The 21,750-nt window shown below is 43.6% G+C and overlaps 1 protein-coding gene across 1 annotated transcript in view; it reads right to left on the bottom strand.

Annotated features, from left to right (window-relative positions):
- Hsdl2 (hydroxysteroid dehydrogenase like 2) overlaps positions 1-21,340 on the bottom strand; it is a 45,473-nt gene extending 24,133 nt beyond the window's left edge. Inside the window, exons 1-6 of the mRNA XM_052716085.1 lie at positions 21,211-21,340; positions 10,930-11,093; positions 9,083-9,181; positions 7,852-7,966; positions 4,570-4,673; positions 2,795-2,893 (exon numbers count right to left, since the gene is read on the bottom strand). Of these exons, the coding sequence (XP_052572045.1) occupies positions 2,795-2,893; positions 4,570-4,673; positions 7,852-7,966; positions 9,083-9,181; positions 10,930-11,093; positions 21,211-21,227 (598 nt within the window). The 5' untranslated portion in view covers positions 21,228-21,340. The remainder of the gene's footprint in view (positions 1-2,794; positions 2,894-4,569; positions 4,674-7,851; positions 7,967-9,082; positions 9,182-10,929; positions 11,094-21,210) is intronic.
- Positions 21,341-21,750: the final 410 nt, after the last annotated feature.

Genomic DNA, 21,750 nt, shown 5'->3' on the forward strand with positions numbered 1-21,750 from the left:
TTCTCATATCATGCATCACAAGGAACACAACTGTAAATTCAATAATGTTATCATGACTAGGCCTAATGATAACACTGGCTCCGAAGTGTCTAGTAAACCACCTACAATAAATACCTCAGAGCTAAAGCAAAGACCTCAGCAAATCCTTTCAATCCTGATAATACCCTCCATCCTTCCTATTGCACAATGTCTACCTGTGATACAAGCTGTGTACAGAACGTCTATTTTAGAGCAAGCAGAAGGCAGGCATACTGCATACTCTTTCATCCACTGACTATTTATCAGTAGTCACTGAACTCTAGAACTAGAGAGATGGCTCAGCAGTTAAGAGCACTGACTGCTCTTCCCAGGGTCTTGAGTTCAATTCCCAGCACCCACATGGCAGCTGACAAACATTTCTAACTGTAGTCTCCTAGGACCCAATGCACTATTCTGGTGTACAGATGTACATGAAGATAAAACATCCATATATATATAACATACTTAAATAAACCTTCAAAAAGTTTCACTGAAATCTACAATGACTACAATAAGATGGACGGTTGTGGGATAGCTGTACACTGTTTGAGCATATATTGCTGTGACTGGTGTAATGAAAAGCTGAATGACTAATAGCTAGGCAGGAGGTATAGGCAGGACTTACATGCAGAGAGAGAACTCTGGGAAGAAGGCAGAGTCACCTGCCAGACACAGAGGAAGGAGAATGGGCAGTACAGAGAGATAAGGTAACAAGCCATGCAACAGAATGTCGATGAAAAAATGTGGGTTAATTTAAGTTATAAAAACTGGTTAAACAAGCATAAGCTAAGGCCGAGCTCCATAATTAATAATAAGTCTCTGTGTCATTATTTGTGGGCTGGTGGTCCCGACCAGAAACTACTACTATATAACAGATTCAGAAGACATGGTCTTCATCTTCAAGAAGTTTCCATTCAACTAAGGAAGGCACTAGACAACAATACTTATACAGTAATCAGTAAGTTATAAATGTTGTAAGTGATATAAAGGAGATTTACAGATTATCAAAACTAATAGTGAATCCTAATCTTGTAAGACCTATTAGCAACATTAATACAACTGATCATTTCCTCTCGTGACACTTCCTGTAAGTGGTCTGCCTTCAAGACTTCATACCATGAGTTTCTTCCTACCTTACCTGTGGAGTCCTTCTTTACAACCCATTCATGTTACAGTGACATAGTCCTTTCTCTGCTTCTCAGATGTCACATAATCTTGAGACTTTATATTACCATTCATTGCTGATAATCCATAAATGCTTACAGCTAACCCTCAGACTCGTCGGCTCAGTTGCCTACCATTAATCTCCATCTGGATGCTCCAATACAATGTCCCCAGTCAAGTCCTAATCTTGCTCCCTACCCTTCTCCATCTATACCTTCCTCCATCTCATCACGCAGCCACTGTTCTGGTTACTTTCCCTCAGAAGTCTTATAGTCATCGATGATTCTTCCTTATCTCTCTCATACCACATCCAGCCCACCAGCAGACCCTGCTGGCACTACCTTCAGATTACCTCAGCATCCGACCTCTCCCTCCTTTACTACCACCACCCGGTCATGGTCAGTGGTCAGCGCATCAGTGACTATGTTATGTTATTTCAGTAACCTCCAAATGGCTTTTCCTTTTGCTTCCTCAGCATCCAGCCTCAACACCCATTTTACTCAGTAAAATCCTGTTTGGCCTCCATTTCCTCATCAATATCAGACCATCATTTCCTACCACTTTGCCTCACTTCAGCTCCACTGATCTTCTCTCTGCTCCTGGATCCTGAGACCAGGCATTTCCATCCACAGGATCTTTGTATGGGCTGTATCCTTGAACACTTTTCTCTCAGCCACAAGGCTAACTTCAGTCACTTCCAAATCTTTGCTCAAAACCCACATTCTCAAAAAAGGTGAAACCATTCTACCCTACTAGAAGGTAAAACCTGGCTGGGTGCCTCCCTGCACTCAGAGGCAGAGACAGGTGGATCTCTGTGATTTGAAGGCCAGCCTGGTCTACAGAGTGAATTCTAGGAAAGCCAGAGCTGTGTAATAGAGAGACTCTGCCTCAAAAAAGTAAAATACATGAATAAATACAAGTTAAAAGCTTCTCTCTTCAATGCCAGAGACTTTTTACACACATTACTACCTTCTGGCATACCAGCTATGAACTCCCCTGCTCAAGTGGTTCTTCTGGCACAGCCTCCAGGCATATGGGACTATAGTCATGGGTGTCAGCCTAACACAACTACCACTTCTTTAAGTAGCCTTTCAAGCTGAGAAATCTAAGAGAATTTGCTGAAACCATTACTGTTGGCTTTCCTGAGACTCTCCATATGTTCTAGCATTATGCTCCCATCATAGCTGCTGGCTAAAGAGTCAGCCACTTAGTTAAAGCTGGGAACTGGACGACGACAGACTGTTATGATGCACAGTAAACATAAAGTCAGGGGGATGGAGAGATGGCTCAGGGGTTAAGAGCACTGTCTGCTCTTCCAGAGGACCCGAGTTCAATTCCCAGCAACCACATGGTGGCTCCCTAGTGCTAACTCTAGTTCCAGGGGACCCCGACACCCATGGCAAGAACACAAAAGCACATAAAAATAAAATAAAATCTAAAAAGATTATATAAAAAAACCATAAAGTCAGGTGACCTGAGATGCTTCACAAGTTGTCCAGGACAGGGCTGGAGAACTAGCTCACTGGCAGAAGGCTCACCTAGAGTGAGACACTGGGTTTGAGCCTGGTGTGGAGGAGAGTTACAAATCAAATTAAGTGATTTAAGTACAAACCTGTTTTAGGCCATAAGGCATTGACTGCAATTTCACCTCTAAATTCTTCTGCCATTCCAAGCACACACATAGACATGCCATATTTGGCAATGGTATAGGCTGAAAGAAACCACAAAAATAATAATATAATTGAGAAACAAGTCTTTGAGTAGAAACAACCAACTTTCTGTTAATATTTTCTCCCTGGTAAATTTTTGACAATTCTTTTCAAAATACAAAATACATAAGATAATTCTTTATGTAGACAAAAATGACTCTGTACTCCTGATTCTCCTGCCTCAGCCTCCCAAGTATTGGGAGTATGGTTCACATCTGACCAAATATGCTGGTGTTGTTTGTTTGTTTTTAAAGACTATATTTTTGTTAATTATGCATACATCTGTGTGTGCCATTGAGTACTGGAGGAGATCAAAGTTGTCAGATGCCCCTGGGCTGGTGTTACAGGCAGCTGTAGGCTGCCTGATGTGAGTGCAGATCTACATAGCAAGTTCCAGGACAGCCAGAGCTCCATGGTGAGACCCTATCTCAAAAACAAAGCAAGCAAACAAATGAAGACTGAAGGTGATTATTTACAGAGAGAGTTACACTCACAACTCAACGACACAGGTATGGTGTAACTTAGTGGTAGAATAGGTTCTCCAACACCACAAAATAAAAGGTAATCAGGGGCTGCAGAGATGGTCCAGCAGTTAAGTGCACACTGTTCTTGCTGAGGACCTGAGTTCAGTTTCCAGCACCTATGTCAGGCAGCTCCCAACTGCCTATAACTCCAGCTTCAGGGAATCTGATGCCTTTCTGGCCATTAATGGCACCTGCACTCACATGCACATAGACACACACACACACACACACACACACACACACACACACACACACAAATTTAAAAAATAAAGGCTTCCAATTGACTTAATTTCATCAACTAGAGAACAACTTTAGTCTTGCTCTGTGGGTTCCTACCCCAGTGCCTTCCTAAATGCAAGTGAATAAGAACTGAATATTTGATACTGCTTTAAGTGAGGTGTGATGCACAGTTCTTGTAAACCACCACATTCACCTTACGTCATTCCTTTGTTATGAAAAGTAAAGTATTTCATATTTTCAACTTTAACAAATTACATGTAAACAACATGCCTACTGAGACACACAAATCTGTATAACTTGAGTAGTTATACAGTATACATATTTGCCAAAATTCATTAAATCAAACCATTAAGACCTGTGAATTATATCAAGTGAAATTATACTTCAAACTTTTGAATTACAGATAAATGATTAAGAATTTACTATCTTGCCAGGCAGTGGTGGCGCACGCCTTTAATCCCAGCACTCGGGAGGCAGAGCCAGGCGGATCTCTGTGAGTTCGAGGCCAGCCTGGGCTACCAAGTGAGTCCCAGGAAAGGCGCAAAGCTACACAGAGAAACCCTGTCTCGAAAAACCAAAAAAAAAAAAAAAAGAATTTACTATCTTGAGCCGGGCGGTGGTGGCGCACACCTTTAATCCCAGCACTCGGGAGGCAGAACCAGGCGGATCTCTGTGAGTTCGAGGCCAGCCTGGTCTACAGAGCGAGATCCACAGGCACCAAAACTACACAGAGAAACCCTGTCTTAAAAAACAAACAAACAAACAAACAAACCAAAAGAATTTACTATCTTGATCACTGATGTAGCAGAAAATTCAATATTAAGTATTACATCCAGATTGTGATTACAGAATAAATACACTGATTAATTCAAAACAAATTAGCCAAACAAACTATACCCCCAGCTAACACTTACCACAGTGCTGTTTGAACCACAGAGGATTTAGGTTCAAGGGTGGGCTGAGATTGAGAATATGAGCTACTTTGCTCTTTCTTAAAAAAGGAATACATGCTTTGGATCTGAAAAAGAAAGAAACACAAGTCAAGTCAATAGCTTACGGTTTAAATACTTCTACAGAGCAACTGAAACTGCTCAGTCATCTATCTGGTACATCTTGTTTGCAGAGTACTTTTGTTTTCTAGACTGAAAATAATAAAAGGAACTGGTTTTCATGCTTGAAACCATGCTTCATGTCCTGACCACATGACCTGCTTGATGGATTAAAATCAAATCCGTCTCTATTAGCTTTATGCTCAACTGAGGATATCTTTAACCACAACTGTCCCAAATTCTCCCATCCAAACACACATTCACAATTTCCAGAAGCAGTTAATATACCTGTCAGGTAGTCATAGGTTCAAATCCTGCTTCTTCCCCTTTGAATGCCACTGGGTAAATCAGCATTCTAGTTCTCAGGATGTTACAATAAAATGGGTAATAACCACCTACTACTACTATACCCCCTACTATCTAGGACTGATCCAAGGATTCGGATGAGATACTTCAGATATGCATACATTTAACATGAAATAAAAAGTTGTTATGAGTAGCATCACATACGCCAGCTTTTTTTACTGATACAAAATGCAATGTGCCTTTAACAGCAATTTGTAATTTTGAGCTTTGGTTTTGATTACTGTTTTTTTTTCTTTTTGCTTTGTGAGACAACGTCTCACTACATAGGTTAAGCTGGCCTAGAATTCATTATGTAGTCCAGACTAGCCTTGAACATGGAGCAATTCCACTGCATCTGCCTCCTGGGTGTTGAGATTATAGGTATGTGCCCCTTTAAGGGCTAATTTTATTTTTAACTGCTTATTAAAATACATTGTTTTGTTTTGTTTTTTTCTTTTTTTTTTTTTTGGTTTTTCGAGACAGGGTTTCTCTGTGTAGCTTTGCGCCTTTCCTGGAACTCACTTGGTAGCCCAGGCTGGCCTCGAACTCACAGAGATCTGCCTGGCTCTGCCTCCAGAGTGCTGGGATTAAAGGCGTGCGCCACCACCGCCTGGCTACATTGTTTATTTTATAAAAGATTTATATCCAATATTTTCATAATTTTAAGTATTAAAGTCATAAATCGTACAGCTAAACAACATATTGTAGCTCAATTATAGCTTTAATTCATATTCAAGAACATCTAAGGGCATCAAGCATGGCAGTGCATGACTATAATCCCAGCATTCAAGAAGCTGAGGCAGGAGGATTGCAAGTTCCAGGTCAACCTGAGCTGCATAGGGAGACCCTGTCTGAAAAGTACAAAAGAAATTCTTGAGGTTGGGGCTGTAGTTCAGTTGTAGAGCATCTGTCTATGATGCATAAGGAATAAGGTTCAAGCCCCAGCACAGAAATAAAAAAAGGGGGGTTGTGACCTAAACCATTCTTCTTTTAGGTCAGTTTTTGTTTGTTTGTTTGTCTTTCGAGACAGGGTTTCTCTGTGAAACAGTCCTGCCTTTCCTGGAACTCACTCTGTAGACCAGGCTGGCCCCGAACTCACAGAGATCCATCTGCTTCTGCCTCCCAAGCGCTGGGATTAAAGGCGTGTGCTACCACTGCCTGGCTGGTCAGTTGTTGTTGTTTTAATCATTATGATTTCCAAATACAAAATTGTTACCAATTCCAACATTTTTTTTTCTTTTTGGTTTTTTAAGACAGGGTTTCTCTGTGTAGCCCTGGCTGTTTCGAAATTCATTCTGTTGAACAGGCTGCTTTGAACTAAAGAAATTTAACTGTCTCTGCCTCCCAAATGCTGGAATTAAAGGTGTGCACCACCACTGCTCGGCTACTCCAGTTTACACACCAAATACAATCAATACCACTACAGAGTTTATGTGCAAACTATTTTTCATTCCTAAAGGTGTTTCACTTTTTTTAAAAGATTTATTTATTTATTATTATGTATACAGTGTTTGGCCTGCATGCATGTCTGCATGCCCGAAAAGGGCACCAGAACTCATTACAGATGGTTGTGACCCACCATGTGGTTATGGGGAATTGAACTCAGGAACTCTGGAAGAGCAGTCAGTGCTCTTAACCTCTGAGCCATCTCTTTAGCCCAGTGTTTCACTTTTATAAAGGTGAAATGAGGACAGGCTTAAAACTAAAATTGCGCCGGGCGGTGGTGGCGCACGCCTTTAATCCCAGCACTCGGGAGGCAGAGCCAGGCGGATCTCTGTGAGTTCAAGGCCAGCCTGGGCTACCAAGTGAGTTCCAGGAAAAGGCGCAAAGCTACACAGAGAAACCCTGTCTCGAAAAACCAAAAAAAAAAAAAAAAAACTAAAATTGCACTCAACCAATCAATAGGAAAAAACTGAGTCCATTCTAGCAATACGACCGTACTTTGCAATCAGAGGAAGGAGTTCATTTCATTTACATCAAAAACATCAGCTCTCCTGTAATCTATTAGATAAAACCTTGGTATCTGCAATTTGCTAGCCAGCGAGGCCAATAACATTACAAATCCACATCACACTTTTCATAACAACAAACTCTGTCTTATACATCATATTGAAAACTCTCAGCACCACACTTAGATGCTGTGCTGGCTAGTTTCATGTCAACTTAACACAAGCTAAAGTCATCTGAGAGGAGAGTGCCTGAATTAAGAAAATGCCTCCATAAGATCGGGCTGAAGGAAGCATGTAGGGCATTTTCTTAATTAGTGATCGATATGGGCGGGCCTAGACCATTGTGGGTGGTGTCCCCCCTGGGATAGTGGTCTTGGTTCTATAAGAAAACAGGCTGAGGTTGGGAATTTAGCTCAGTGTTAGAGCGCTTGCCTAGCAAGGGCAAGGCCCTGGGTTCAATCCTCAGCTAAAAAAAAAAAAAAAGAAAAAAAAGAAAACAGGCTGAGCAAGCCATAGTGAGAAACCCAGTAAGCAGTACCCCTTCATGGCCTCTGCATTACTCCTGCCTCCATGTTCCTGCCCTGTCTGAGTTCCTGGACTGACTTCCTCCAGTGATGGACTACGATGTGGAAGTGTAAACCAATTCAACTCTTTGTCTCCACTTGGTTTTGGTCATGGTGTTTCATCACAGTAATAGTAACCCTAACTAGGACAGATACTAATATCATTAGCTTAATTAGATACCAAGTAGATTTTAAATTGTACTGCTGTTTGATCTCATCTGTTTATATGTAGGCAAGTTCTCTGAGAACACAATAGGACATCCTTCCCCACATTCTTGTTTGTGACTCACGTAAGGTAGGTGCCCCTGGTGTTCACACTCATCATCAAGTCCACTCTCTTTGTAGGAGTATCCAATGTGTTGGTCAAGCTAATAGCACTCGCATTGTTCACCAAAATATCAATTCCTGTTTCCAAAGAAATCAGTTCCATTTTAACGCAAGTCAGAGTCGTCCCTGCCCCCCATATACACAAAACATGGTTGACCCCTCAGCTGATTCACAAATAGGCACAGTGGAGATACAGCCAATTACCAGAGCTCTATGGAGAACCATAAGAAAGTTTAGTCCTTACAAGCTGTAGCTACAATCCTTAAGTATCTGTCTTCTCTCACTGGCTCCAGGAACCTTGGGTCAAATCCTCTTTAGTACTCTCTGACCTATGACCTTTCCAAGAATACCAGTCTCTCTTTCCACACAGCTCCTTTCTTACTTTGCTTTTCTTTTTTCTTTTTTGGTTTTTCAAGACAGGGTTTCTCTGTGTAGCCCTGGCTGTCCTGGAATTCACTCTGTAGACCAGGCTGGCCTTGGACTCAGAGATCTGCCTGCCTCTGCCTCTGCCTCCCAAGTGCTGGGATCAAAGATGTGTGCCACCATTGCCCAGCCATAGCTCCTTTCTTAAGGGAAGGGCTTCTTTTTGGTATTGGAAACTGGGGAAAAAGAATGATGTTGAGTTTCAAATCCCAAACAAGACTTTTTTAGTGACTCATACACAGAAATACACACACACACACACCCCTAAAATAATTCCAATTTCTGTATACTCTATCCAGTTTCTACCTATACGCAATATATCTTGTTTTCAGTTATATGCTCAACAAAAATAACATTAAATGGAAATTTCAGTGAAAAGGTAAAAATGCTTCACTGAAAATATTGCTATGCAGAGGGTGCTCGTTAGGTCTAAGGTGAGAACCACCGTCTGTGACTTGTGAGGGGGTTACAAGAAGCTCAGGCTATCAACCAGTTGGCCTCAGTGAGCTATGTACCCCAACTTCAGGTTGCAACAAAAGGAAGCAACCACAGTCACCTGACTCTTATTCCGTTACTCTCACTGCTCCATTTTACTGCTATTGTTCATCTCTAACTGGGCCTAGTTTATAGAACATTTATCACAGGTATGCAGGTATAGGGAAAAACAGCATAAATAGGGCCGCATACTATCCATGGTTCAGGCATCCCCTGGAGGTGGTTACAGCTCTATTTTATCAATGTTCGGTAATTAGTTCAGAATCAAGGGACTACCTCCGAATTTCTCGACAGCTTTTTCCACTGCACTGTTGATTTGCTGCTCATCTCTCACGTCAACAACACATGGCAAGGCCTTTCCTCCAGCGGCTTCAACTACAGAAAAGCAAATGAAACAGCATCGAAGTATTTATAACTACACCTTCATTCTGATGCAACAACAATCCAAAGAAAAAGTTCCCAAGAAATTGAGATACATTATAGGGTCTTATAACCACAACGGACAGACCGACGAACCCAACCAGCTGGGGCTCTGCAGGCTCTAGGCATGAACACAGTGCACACACATACATGCAGGCAAAACACCGGTGCACACAAAAGAAATACCTCTAAAAACAAAACGTTCACCCCACCCTGCCGTCAGCGTCTCCTCTTCACTTCCGCTTTACCTCCACCTCCCACCCAAGAATAACTGCTGTAAAGAAATGATTTTTTCCCAGTGCTGGGAATAGAACCCTGGACCTTGTATCTCTAACTTACAGTCCCAGTTCTGAGATATGACTATCCTAGAATCTCTCATATTGCTCAAAAGAGCTAGAGGTGAAAAAATGGAGAGAACTCCCTCTCTTGATAACAAAATAAATACTTTTTTAAACAGACAATTTTTTTTTTTAATTTTTGAGACAGGGTTCCACTATGTAGCCTTGGCTGGTCTGGTTCTCACTCTGTAGACCAGGCTGGCCAGGAACTCACAGGTATCCACCTGCCTCTGCCTCCCAAGTGCTGGGGTTAAAATGTGCACCACCATTTACTTAGTTTATTGTAATGCACTCGCACATGCTATAACATGGCACAAGCACGTTGCCTCCAGAGCGTGGGTTTGGGGATCTGGCTCAGGCTGTTGGGCATGGCGGCAGGCACCTTTCTTTACCTGCTGAGCCACCTCACCAGCCCTAAACACAATTACTTTTAAAGTAACATTCAAATAGATCAAACCAAGCTCTCCAGCAAATTATGTCCGAACCCACTGGAAGGACAGTCCGTGAAAAGACAGTTGTCCGAACCCACTGGAAGGACAGTCCGTGAAAAGACGGTTGTCCGAACCCACTGGAGGACAGTCCGTGAAAAGACAGTTGTCCGAACCCACTGGAGGACAGTCCGTGAAAAGACAGTTGTCCGAACCCACTGGAAGGACAGTCCGTGAAAAGACGGTTGTCCGAACCCACTGGAAGGACAGTCCGTGAAAAGACGGTTGTCCGAACCCACTGGAAGGACAGTCCGTGAAAAGACGGTTGTCTGAACCCACTGAAGGACAGTCCGTGAAAAGACGGTTGTCCGAACCCACTGGAAGGACAGTCCGTGAAAAGGCAGTTGTCCGAACCCACTGGAAGGACAGTCCGTGAAAAGGCAGTTGTCCGAACCCACTGGAAGGACAGTCCGTGAAAAGGCAGTTGTCCGAACCCACTGGAAGGACAGTCCGTGAAAAGACGGTTGTCCGAACCCACTGGAAGGACAGTCCGTGAAAAGACAGTTGTCTGAACCCACTGGAAGGACAGTCCGTGAAAAGACGGTTGTCCGAACCCACTGGAAGGACAGTCCGTGAAAAGACGGTTGTCCGAACCCACTGGAAGGACAGTCCGTGAAAAGACGGTTGTCCGAACCCACTGGAAGGACAGTCCGTGAAAAGACGGTTGTCCGAACCCACTGGAAGGACAGTCCGTGAAAAGACGGTTGTCCGAACCCACTGGAAGGACAGTCCGTGAAAAGACGGTTGTCCGAACCCACTGGAAGGACAGTCCGTGAAAAGACGGTTGTCCGAACCCACTGGAAGGACAGTCCGTGAAAAGGCGGTTGTCCGAACCCACTGGAAGGACAGTCCGTGAAAAGGCAGTTGTCACACTCACTTTCCTCAGCAGCTGTGTAGATCGTGCCTGGGAGCTTCGGGTGTGTTTGGGCGGTCTTCGCAGCAATTACAATATTTGCTCCATCCTTCGCTGCTTTCAACGCAATAGCTTTGCCGATGCCCCGGCTTGCACCTGTGATGAAAACCGTGCATCCCGCTAGCTTCCTAAACGGAGCAAAGGTGACCGTATTAGAAACTTCACTCTCTCATATGCATTTTCATGATTTCCTCTATACCCCCACCCGACAGATTATAACTCTGCTATATTTCCACTGCATACGACTGATAAATTATTTATGACAGTTACAGCTGGCCAATCTTACCTGAGATCTGCAAACAAAATCTGCTCAAATACAAAGTAAATCTTAAAGAGAAGACATGCATTTTTTTTCCATAGGAAAAGTATTCACAAGGCTGTGTGTGGTGTATAGGATGTATGTGTGCAGATGTACGTGCCTAATTGGATCCACAGAAACCAGAGGAGAACCTCAGGTACCCTTCTCTAATCACTCTCTACTCCAGTTCTCTTGAGACAGGGTCTCTAGGGAGCCTGGAGCTAGGCCTATAGCAAGCTAGCTGTATGTGACCCCAGGATGCTCTGCCTCTGCCCAAGGCAGTTACAGGGTGTCAGGTTACAGGTTAGTGTATCCATACCCAGCTCTTTTACAGGGGAGTTGGAGATTTAAACCCAAGGTCCTCAGGCTTACCCAGCAGGCACCTTTACCCATAGACTCATCCGCTAGCCTGAGACTTTTGTTGTTGTTGTTTGGAAACAGTCTCATGCAGCACAGGCTGGTCTTGATCCCCTAATCCTCCTGCTTCTACCTTCTAAGTGCTGGGATACAGGCATATACCACTATGTCTGTCAACAAGGCTTATTTGTGAGTGGCAGACTTACACATAAATTTTTATTCTTTACATTCTATAGTACTTTTCGAATTTTCTACAATAAATACATAACACTTGATCTTTAAAAAATTCTCTAAAAATAGTAGCTAGAGTGGAAAAAAATGCAAATATGGATTAACTAATGAAGGGATAAATGTAAGTGGTTTACCCCCACAATGGAATAGTGTTCAGTAATGAAATGGAATTAATTACTAAGATATACTACAGCATGGACAAACCATCTAATCACACAGATCACTTTCTTAAGATTCCATTATATGTAGAGACCCAAGACCAGTGGCTGCCCGGAGTGGGAGTGCGAGGGTTTGGGAGCCAACAGCTGAGGCCGAGGAACTTCTTTCTGGGATGACAAAGGTTCTAAATTGATTGTGGGGACTTTTTTTTTCTATGCAGATACAGAACCACTGACTGATTGGTATAAGAATTTCATCTCAGTAAAGCTGTTAAACAAGCCTAAAAGGGGCAAGAACAGGCTGACTAGAAATAGCCCTCATTCAAATAGTCTGACATCCCTGGCTCCCATTTCATTCTCTATTCCTCCCATCTTCACACTGAATTTTCTACTTATTCTGCTGTTAGGTGACAACAAGAAAAGTGATAACTAGATAGGTGAGTCTGTAACAAATGAACAGGAGGCTCCTGCCGGTCCTGGGGGATTACACTAGAGTAGGGCATCGCAGGTGCAGGGAGGGGCGATTTTGAAATAAAGAATAATCATGTATCAGTTGCTTTTCTATTGCTGTGATAAAATACCATGACCAAAGCAACTTATAGACAGGAAGGGTTTATTTGGTTTAAGGTGCCAGAGGGGAAAGGTGCTACTGTCACAGCACGCAGGCCTAATGGCTGAACAGCAGGCTGGGAGTTCACACTGTCACTACAAGAGGAAGCAGAGAGCAAACTGGAAATGGTAGCTTGGCTTTGAAGCCTCGAAGCTCACCCCAGTGACATACTTCCTCCAACAAGGCCACATATCCTAAACCTACTAAACAGCACCACCTGTAAGTGAGTGTTGCAACTCTGGAGGAAGGGTATCCTGACTGTTCAGGGAGTCAGGCGACACCTGGAGCTGCTAGGACAGCTCTGGCAGCTGGAGCCGCAATGGGACAGCTCAGCTCTGGAGTGAAAGGTATCTTGACTGTTCGGGAGTCAGGCTATACCTGGAGTTGGGGTGTGGTGGGGAATGGTCTCCACACAGGATATAGTAATCCTGCTCCTCTCTTGGAGAGCCACTACAGATGAGCTTTGCCTAGCCCCTCCTTAAGGGGGCTTCCCAGCAGAGCCCTGCTTCTTCTCTGGCCCACGATGTTGCTTCTTTTGCTTCACTCTGCTAAAGGGGAAACCCCTGCTCTGGCTCTGGCAAAAAAGTTGTTACTTTCCTGCTCCACCTTGCTCAGCCCCTAAAGGACGTCTTACCAAGGTTCTTCTCTGCACTGGCGAATGAAGATCTTCACACCCAAGACTCTTTTTGTTTTGTTTTGTTTTTGTTTTTCGAGACAGGTTTTCTCCGTGTAGTTTTGGTGCCTGTTTTGTATCTCGCTCTGTAGCCCAGGCTGGCCTTGAACTCACAGAGATCCGCCTGGCTCTGCCTCCCGAGTGCTGCGATTAAAGGTGTGCGCCACCACCACCCAGCCCCAAGACTCTTTTGAGAAAGAGATTTATTTGGGAAGGAGGAGTCCAGGAGAGTGGCCGCCTCTACTAGTGTGGGAAAGAACAGGCATAACTGTTCTTTCTGTTTATATAGGATTTCTTAGGGGCAGAGTTTTTCCAGGGGAAGATTTTCTGCCCAGGGGTTGGTTATTTATTTATTTATTTATTTATTTATTCTGCTCAGGAATTGGTTAGTTTTGTTGGTCAGGGGCAGAGATGGTCCTGATTTCAGAGCCAAATTGTGTTTCTTTCACTGGCCTTTCTTAGCTTTTTGGCTCTAATCCTAAGGCAGGGCACATTTCTTTCACTGGCTCTGATTCTAGAGACAAAGTGATTTACTTTGGCACTGGTTTCAGAGTCAGGGCATGTTTCTTTGGTTCGGAGTTCAGGGATAAAGTGTTTCTTTCTCTGGCTCAGGTTCCAGATCTAGGCTGTGTTTCTTTCCCTGGTTCTGGGCTCCAGGGTCAGGGTGGGTTTCTTTAGCCAGCCCCCTTTCCCTACACCACCACCTGGAGATCAAGCAATCAAAAATCTGAGCTTCTGGAAAACACTGTAATCCAAACCATCATAAATCACTGTGAGGGGAAGAAACCAAAGTAGAGAAGTGGGGAAGAGACAGAAAAGTAAAATACAGTAAACATAAAAAAAAAAATGTAAAATGAGCGTATAAAGCCTAAATAGAAACAGACAATGGTGTACCTACTAACCAAATCAAAGAAACAGAGTAGTACCAAAGCCACCAGCCCACTTCTCTGTTATGGTTTGAAAACAAAACATCCTCCACAGTCTTGTTTTTAACAATTGTTCTCAACTGGGGAGCTCTTTAGGGTGCTCCTTTAGGAGAAGACTGGCTGGGGGACGGTCACTAGGGGCAGGCCCTTGAAGGTTATACCTGGCCCCACTTCCTGCCCCTTTCTCTGCATCTTGGTCCACTGTGATGTGGAGCCTCCACACATCCCTGCTGCCCCACCCCCATACACACACACACATACACACACACACACACACACACGATGGACTAAGACCCTCTAAAGTTATGAGTCAAAATGAGCCTTCCCATCCTTGTTTCTGAGAGGTATTTTAGTCATAGCAATGCAAAATAACTAAAACATTCCCCAACTCGACCTGCTGCCTGCATCCACCCCACAAAGCAAAAACTACTTTAAATGTTAACATTCATTCTTTTAAAATAATTTATAATACCAATGCATCTATATCTAACCCAGGGTCAGATAATTATGGCCCACAAGCCAAGTCCAAATCATTACCTATGTGTGTAGAGGGAGGGTGAGAGCTAAGAATGACCTTTCCAGATAAACATTTGCAACCAATTTAATGACAGAAAATACCAATCCTAAACCCCAGTTTGTAGTACTTTGTTATAACATCCTAAAATGCTAGATCACTCTAACAACCCTCAAAACTTCTTATTAGATACTGTCCTACAAAAAAATTGTGCCCAATTATTTTTAATATCACAACAAAAATATTATGATTTATTTTTATAGATAAGTGCATCCATCTCCAATGTTGCCTTTTGGTTCATAAAACCTAATATTTTTTTTTTTGTTTTTTTGTTTTTTTGTTTTTTGAGACAGGGTTTCTCTGTGTAGCTTTGCGCCTTTCCTGGAACTCACTTGGTAGTCCAGGCTGGCCTCGAACTCACAGAGATCCGCCTGGCTCTGCCTCCCGAGTGCTGGGATTAAAGGCGTGCGCCACCACCGCCCGGCCAAAACCTAATATTTACTAGCTGACCTTTTACAAAAAATCCTGTCTAACTATGGTCTGAACAATGCACTATTTAGGTTTTTTGCCTCATTTTGAACTCTGTATAATAGACTGATAAAGTATGTAATTCTGTTTAGAGAGCTATCCATATGATTTAAGTAACTATACTTATTTTTTCATCAGTACACGAATCCCACACACAAACACACTGTAAGTTATCCACTCTACCATTTAGCAATAGTGTAATAAATGTTGCTGAGCTCATCTTCAGTCATTGTGCCAGAGTTTCTCTAGAGCGCACACACACACGCCAGTGAAACTGTCCCCTTATGCATTGGTTTCTTATCTCAGTGTGACAAAATGCCTTTTAAAAGCAATGAGGCGGGGGGGGGGGGGGGGGGGGGGGGGGTCTGTTGGAGATTTAGCTCAGTGGTAGAGCACTTGCCTAGAAAGCGCCAGGCCCTGGGTTCGGTCCTCAGCTCCAGAAAAAAAAAAAAAAAAAAAAAAAAGCAATGAGGGAGTTGGACAGTTGGCTCAGCAGTCAGGACTGGAATTTGGATCCCTGCACCATACCAGGCAGCCAGCTTATGAATGCCTATAACTCCAGGCTCAAAGGATCCTACTCCCCCTTCTGGCCTCTTAGGCATCCACAGACACCCAGAAACAGATATACACACATAAAATAAACATCTTTCAAAAGCAACGAAGAGTTTTCAGGGCTCCCAGTCTGAGGGGATGCATGGCAGGGCAGACACGGTGGTGAGAAAGGGTGGTGCTGGTCACAGCGTGACTGCAGTCGGGAAGCGGCAGAGACAGTGCTGCTGCCCACTTCCTTGACCTTTCCTTTCCCCTTCTCGCTTAGTCCAGGCCCCCATGCCATGCTATGGTGCTTCTCCTCATACTCAGGGTGGTCTTCCGTTCTCAGCTCCAACCCTTTAAACTCCTTTCAGACACACCCAGAAACATGGCTCCTGGTGACTCTAAATCCAATCAAATAACTGAAATCAGGGAAGGGTGCCTCGCTCAGTGGTAGAGTGATTGCCTCGGGTACACAGGATCCTGAGTTCAACCTCTGCCACTGTAAAGGGGGAGGAGCATGCTGATGTGTCTCTTCCCTTACAAATCAACCACCATATTTTATATGACACTGTTATGTATGGATCAAAGAAAATCTCAAAGATAACCAGAAATTCTGGGGCACTCCTTCCTATTCCCCTACCCTGGATTCTGGCTTGACCTCCTAGCTTTTGTTGGACAAGAGACTGTGATAAACACAGCGTAGTGGCACACATCTTTAACCCCAGCACTTGGAGGCTGAGGCAGGTGGATCTCTGAGTTCAAGGCCAGTCTGGTCTACAGAGTGAGTTCCAGGACAGACAGAGCTGTTTCACAGAGAATCCCTGTCTCGAAAAACAAAACAAAAACAAAAAACAAAAACTCAAAAAAAAAAAAAAAAAAAAGCTGGGCAGTGGTGGCACATGCCTTTAACCCCAGCACTTGGAAGGCAGAGGCAGATGGATCTCTGAGTTTGAGGCCAGCCTGGTCTACAGAGAGAGTTCCAGAACAGTCAGAGCTGTTACACAGAAAAATCCTGTCTTGAAAAGCCAAAAAAGGTCGAGGTTATAGGTCAATAGTACAGTGCATGCTTTAGTACGTATGAAGTCCTGGGTTTGATACTTAGTACCACAAGGAAAAAAAAATAAACTGTCAAGTTAGACATGTGACAATAGAAACCCCAAGCTGAGCATAGTGATACACACCTGGAATCCCAGCTCTTGGAATGTTAAGTCAAAGAATTACCAAAAGTTCAAGGCCAGCCTGGGATATACAGTAAGTTCCAGACTAATCTGGGTTAGAGACTCTACGTGAAAGAAAGAGAGAGAAGGGAGTGGGGAGACGGAGGGGGGGAAAGGGCGAGAAAGGAATCACTGAGATTTTGGGGTAATAATAACTAGATACTGACAGAGATTTGACTCCTCTAAATGAGGACAAGGGAGGGCAAGGACCTGAGAGCCAGGTGAGAGAATAAAAAGAATTTTTCCAGGCTCTCACTCATGTCAAAGGGAAGAAGAAAGATGCCATCTGTTCTTCTGTCAGTAAGACAGACAAGAGACAGATATGTAGAGGCCCGAGGAGACGGCTCCGTCCGTGAAGAGCTTGCCCCAAGCTTGAAGATCTGAATTCCGGCCTCACATGCACATAAGAAGCTAGCTGTGGTAGTGCACACTGCAGAAGAGATCTTTGTGAGTTCAAGGCCAGCCTGGTCTACATATTGAGTCCCAGGCCAGCCAGGACTACACAGTGAGCCCTGTATTAAAAAAAAAAAAAAAGTATACACAAACTACTAAAGAGATGTTTAGAGGCTAGAGAGACGACTCAGAGGTTAATTAGAGAGCTCATTGCTCTTGCAGAGGACCAGAGTTCAATACTGAGCATCCACATCAGGCAGCTCACAATCTAACTCCAGCTCCAGAGAACCTGACACCTCTAACAGGCTCTATGGGCACTGTACACTCACGATACACACACACGAAAATAAAATAAAAAATACAAATAAAGAGATGTTTAATGTTAAGTACTCCCATGAAAATGTCTGCCAACTATTGATTTACAGGCTTATCCCTCTGCCTGGAATACAGCTGGACTGAATCCCAGTAGGATAAAGGGCATACTCCTGCTCACGCAGGGTCCAGGGCATTGGCAACAAGAGCAGCAGAGGCAGCCAGATCTGTCCTAAGTCCTCTAGCTGCAGAGCATTGGAATCAGGATGCCAATGGCAAGGGTATTCTCAATGTCATTGGCAGGTGACTAGAATCTGCAAATGCAGAGACAACCCAAACTTTGATTTGCCAAGAGTCTCTCAAAATTACAGTAAATGTGATTAAATTTTAAACCATTTTTAAAAAGAATAACAACTTCTTTAAAATATATATATATGTATATATCAGCAAAGCATGCCTTTAATCCCAGCACTCGGGAGGCAGAAGCAGGTGAATCTCTGTGAGTTCGAGGCTAGCCTGGTCTACAGAGAGAGATCCAGGACAGCCAGAGCTACACAGAGAAACCCAGTCTCAAAAAAAACAAAACAAAACAAAAAATATATGTAAATATATATTAGCAAGGCTCACATTCTAAAATTTCTAAACTAAATACCCAAGAATAGCCAGGAAGATTCTAAAACATAATCCAAAGGACAATTGGCTTCTCCAGATTTTAACATAGTTTATAAAACTTGTATAGACAGACTAGGTAATAGAGGATAGAGTCTAGAAACAGATCCCTATACACACAAAATCTTCATTTATAATAGTGGTAAAAGTACACTAAGAGAACAGAATTAAATGATCAGGCCAATTTAGCTGTGACAGCGGGAAAAGCCATCTAAACCAAAATGAAATGGGCTTCCTAACTTACTTCCTAGGCCAAAATGAATCTTCGGTGGATGAGAAAATATGAATATAGTACACATGTATATATGTTTGCCATAAAACATAAAATATTTACTGAAAATATAAAACTAAGGGCTGGGGAGTTTAGCTTAGAAGAACTTGTCTACAGCATGTGAATGCCTGAGTTCAATCCCCAGCATCACAAAATGAGCCAATAAGACAATGTAAGACCATAATAGATTAGAATACCACCTTAAACAAAAGACCTTAGTTGAGTGTGGTCTTACAGGCATGTCACAAAAACAAAAGAGCCTTAAAAGAACAGAGTGATAATTCTGACTTCAGAAAAGCATATTTATTCATGTTCAATAGTATTATAGTCAACAAAAAGAGCTCACTAAATTTATTTAAACCAGATAAATAAAAAGATACAGAGATGGCTTTAAACCCCACTTTCTCAGTCTCTGCACAGCTGACATTTTAGACTGGACAATCTGTTATCAGGGGCTGTGTATCGCCTGCAAGCAGTTAACATGCATCAGTGGCTCCACTCCCTTAGCTGCCGTATAGCATCTCCTTTCATTGTGACACTCACCATCTTCTCAGATATTGCCAAATGTCTTCTGGAGGTCATAGTGCCTCATCTTCACTAGTGAAAACATAAAAGCAAAATTTAACTGTAATGAAGAGCCTCTCCCCACTGGATTTGTATTATCAAATGCTTTGTTACTTACTCTGCTTACTCATGTATTAGAACTATTTCAATTACTCTAGTTTTATAAACTAGTTTAATATCTGGAAAAGCCAGCTCCCCTCCTTTAAGTTTTGTTTTTGTCTTTTCTGGCTACTCTGAAGTATTTATTTTAGAAACTTTAGACCTGAGACTGGCTAGGTTGGATACTGTTCTCTCATTCATGCTTTTGACTGCACAATCCTTTTTTTGATGAATGTCTTTCTGTCTGTCTGTCTGTCTGTTTTATTTCTTTTTTTTTTTTTTTTTTGAGACAGAGTTTCTCTGTATAACAGCCCTGGCTGTCCTGGAACTCTGTAGACCAGGCTAGCCTTGAATTCACAGAGATCCATACGTCTGCCTCTGCCTCCTGTATCTGTCTTGCAACGTCAAACTTTAAAATATATATTCTCCTCGACCCAACAATTTTGTTTTCAAGCATTTATCCTAGATGGTACATCCATCTATGTGTAAGCAGAAAAATAGAAGAAGGATAAAGAAGCCGCTAAGCATGGCAAAGGCAGACAGATCTCTGTGAGTTCAAGGCCAGCTTGGTCTATATAACAAGTTAAAGGACAGCCCGGACTACACTCAGACAAAACAAAAGAATAATAATGGAAGCAAAGATGGAATAAAAACAACACCAACAAAAAAAGATAACAGAACAACTGGAAATGATTTAGTACCCCACAATAAGGAACAGGTTAAATAATTGATGGTCTTCAATAACAATACGCAACCATTAAAGAGGACAAGGAAGAGCTGCACGTACTGGAAACTTCTGTATAGCCAAGACATGTCAGGTAAAAACCACAAACCCAAAATGGAGTTTGCTACTTTTTTCTAAAAAGGAGGAGGTGTCCCTGTAGGGTGTACAAAATATGTTTGTAAATGCAAAGAATACAGATATATCAGAAAGAAATTGGATATTTAAGGATTAAATGATTTTCATTTATACCCTTTTGAACTATTGAGTTTTTTTAGTTGGCTATATGTGTCAAGCTAATTACAGAATGGGCTTGTCACTTGCTTAAGACACCCAAACTTTATAGAACACAGTAGACCCACCTGAGTTTGGTAAGGACTAAGTAGGGCAAAAGACACTGGAGGAACATTGTTTAATAGGTATTTGTTTTGATTTTGCAAGACTGAGAAGTCCTGGCGATTGGCTGCACAACCGTGTTAATATATGTGTGGAGGTTTGCGGGGGAGGGAGGTGTAGACAGGGTCTCACTCTGTAGTCTTTGCTGACCTAGCACTCACTATGTAGACCAGGATAGCCTTGATCCTTCAGCTGGGATTAAAAGCATATGCCACTATGCCTGGCTAGACTAGGGTAAATACACTTCACTTTAAGTTAAAAATTAAAAAACCTGTCCCCAAAGGTACTTGTATTGTAACATTTTAACTCGCAGTTAACTTGAAAAGCATTTTCAAAACACACCATTCTTTTATTGTCCTACAATCAAGCATACAGAACAAACAGAAAGTTTAAAGTCATTAACTGTCCCAAGAGACCTTTCACCTAGAAGCTGAAAGCAATACTGTCTGTCACCAGACCAAGCTAAAGGCAAGGTTGGGGCCACCCTGGGGTGTCGGGGACACCTACCCTCGAGACCCTCCCTGTGGGGTATCGAACAGCGCTGCGCCCTACAGTTCACAACTCTGGGTTCCTGTAGGACACAACTTTGGGTTCCTGTAGGACACAACTCTGGGTTCCTGTAGGACACAACTTTGGGTTCCTGTGCACGCGCTGTGCCAGCGACTCAATCTCCTCCGCGCACCGGAGTTCCAGCGCGCGCCGCAGCTCCGCCGATCCTCCCTGCGCCCGCCGGGTAGCACCGGCGACCTCGCGACCCACCCCCCGTCCCCTTACCCGGTGTTGGGCAGCATGACCTTCGCAGCTCAGAGGACTTGGTAGCAGCAGGACAGCGGCGAGCCGTGAGTGACAGGCGAACCTTCCCTCCTCATTTAGCCGCGCCCCCGGCCCCGCCCCGAGGCCCGCTCGGGAACCGGCTCTCCTACAAGATGGAGATCGCTGTGTGCGCCTGCGCACGCCGGGCGCTAGGCGAGACTTTCAACTCCACAAACGACGTCCAGGAAACCAACTCTCTGCGCATGCGCCCTGGGAGCCGCCTCCGCCCCGCCCGTTTCCCGGTCTGGCGATGACAATCAGTCTCTCCCGTGGGCCGCTGGCGTGTCCAGAGCATCAGTCCTACGTAGGCTTTCCTCCGCGGTCCGACGTTCGGCGCGGCGCCCGCTCCGGTCCAGCAGGATGGCTGATTGCGAGGCGCGCCGGGGACTGACCTAGGGGTGCTGGGCGTCGTCCATCCCCCGAGCCAAGGCGTTCGCGCCGAGGTCCCTCAGGAACGGTTGTGGACGTCTGAAAAATGCTTTTGCATAAAGCTGGTCAGCG

Source organism: Peromyscus californicus, unplaced genomic scaffold (assembly GCF_007827085.1).
Source record: "Peromyscus californicus insignis strain IS unplaced genomic scaffold, ASM782708v3 Scaffold_5__1_contigs__length_169319896, whole genome shotgun sequence".
Lineage (NCBI taxonomy): Eukaryota > Metazoa > Chordata > Mammalia > Rodentia > Cricetidae > Peromyscus > Peromyscus californicus.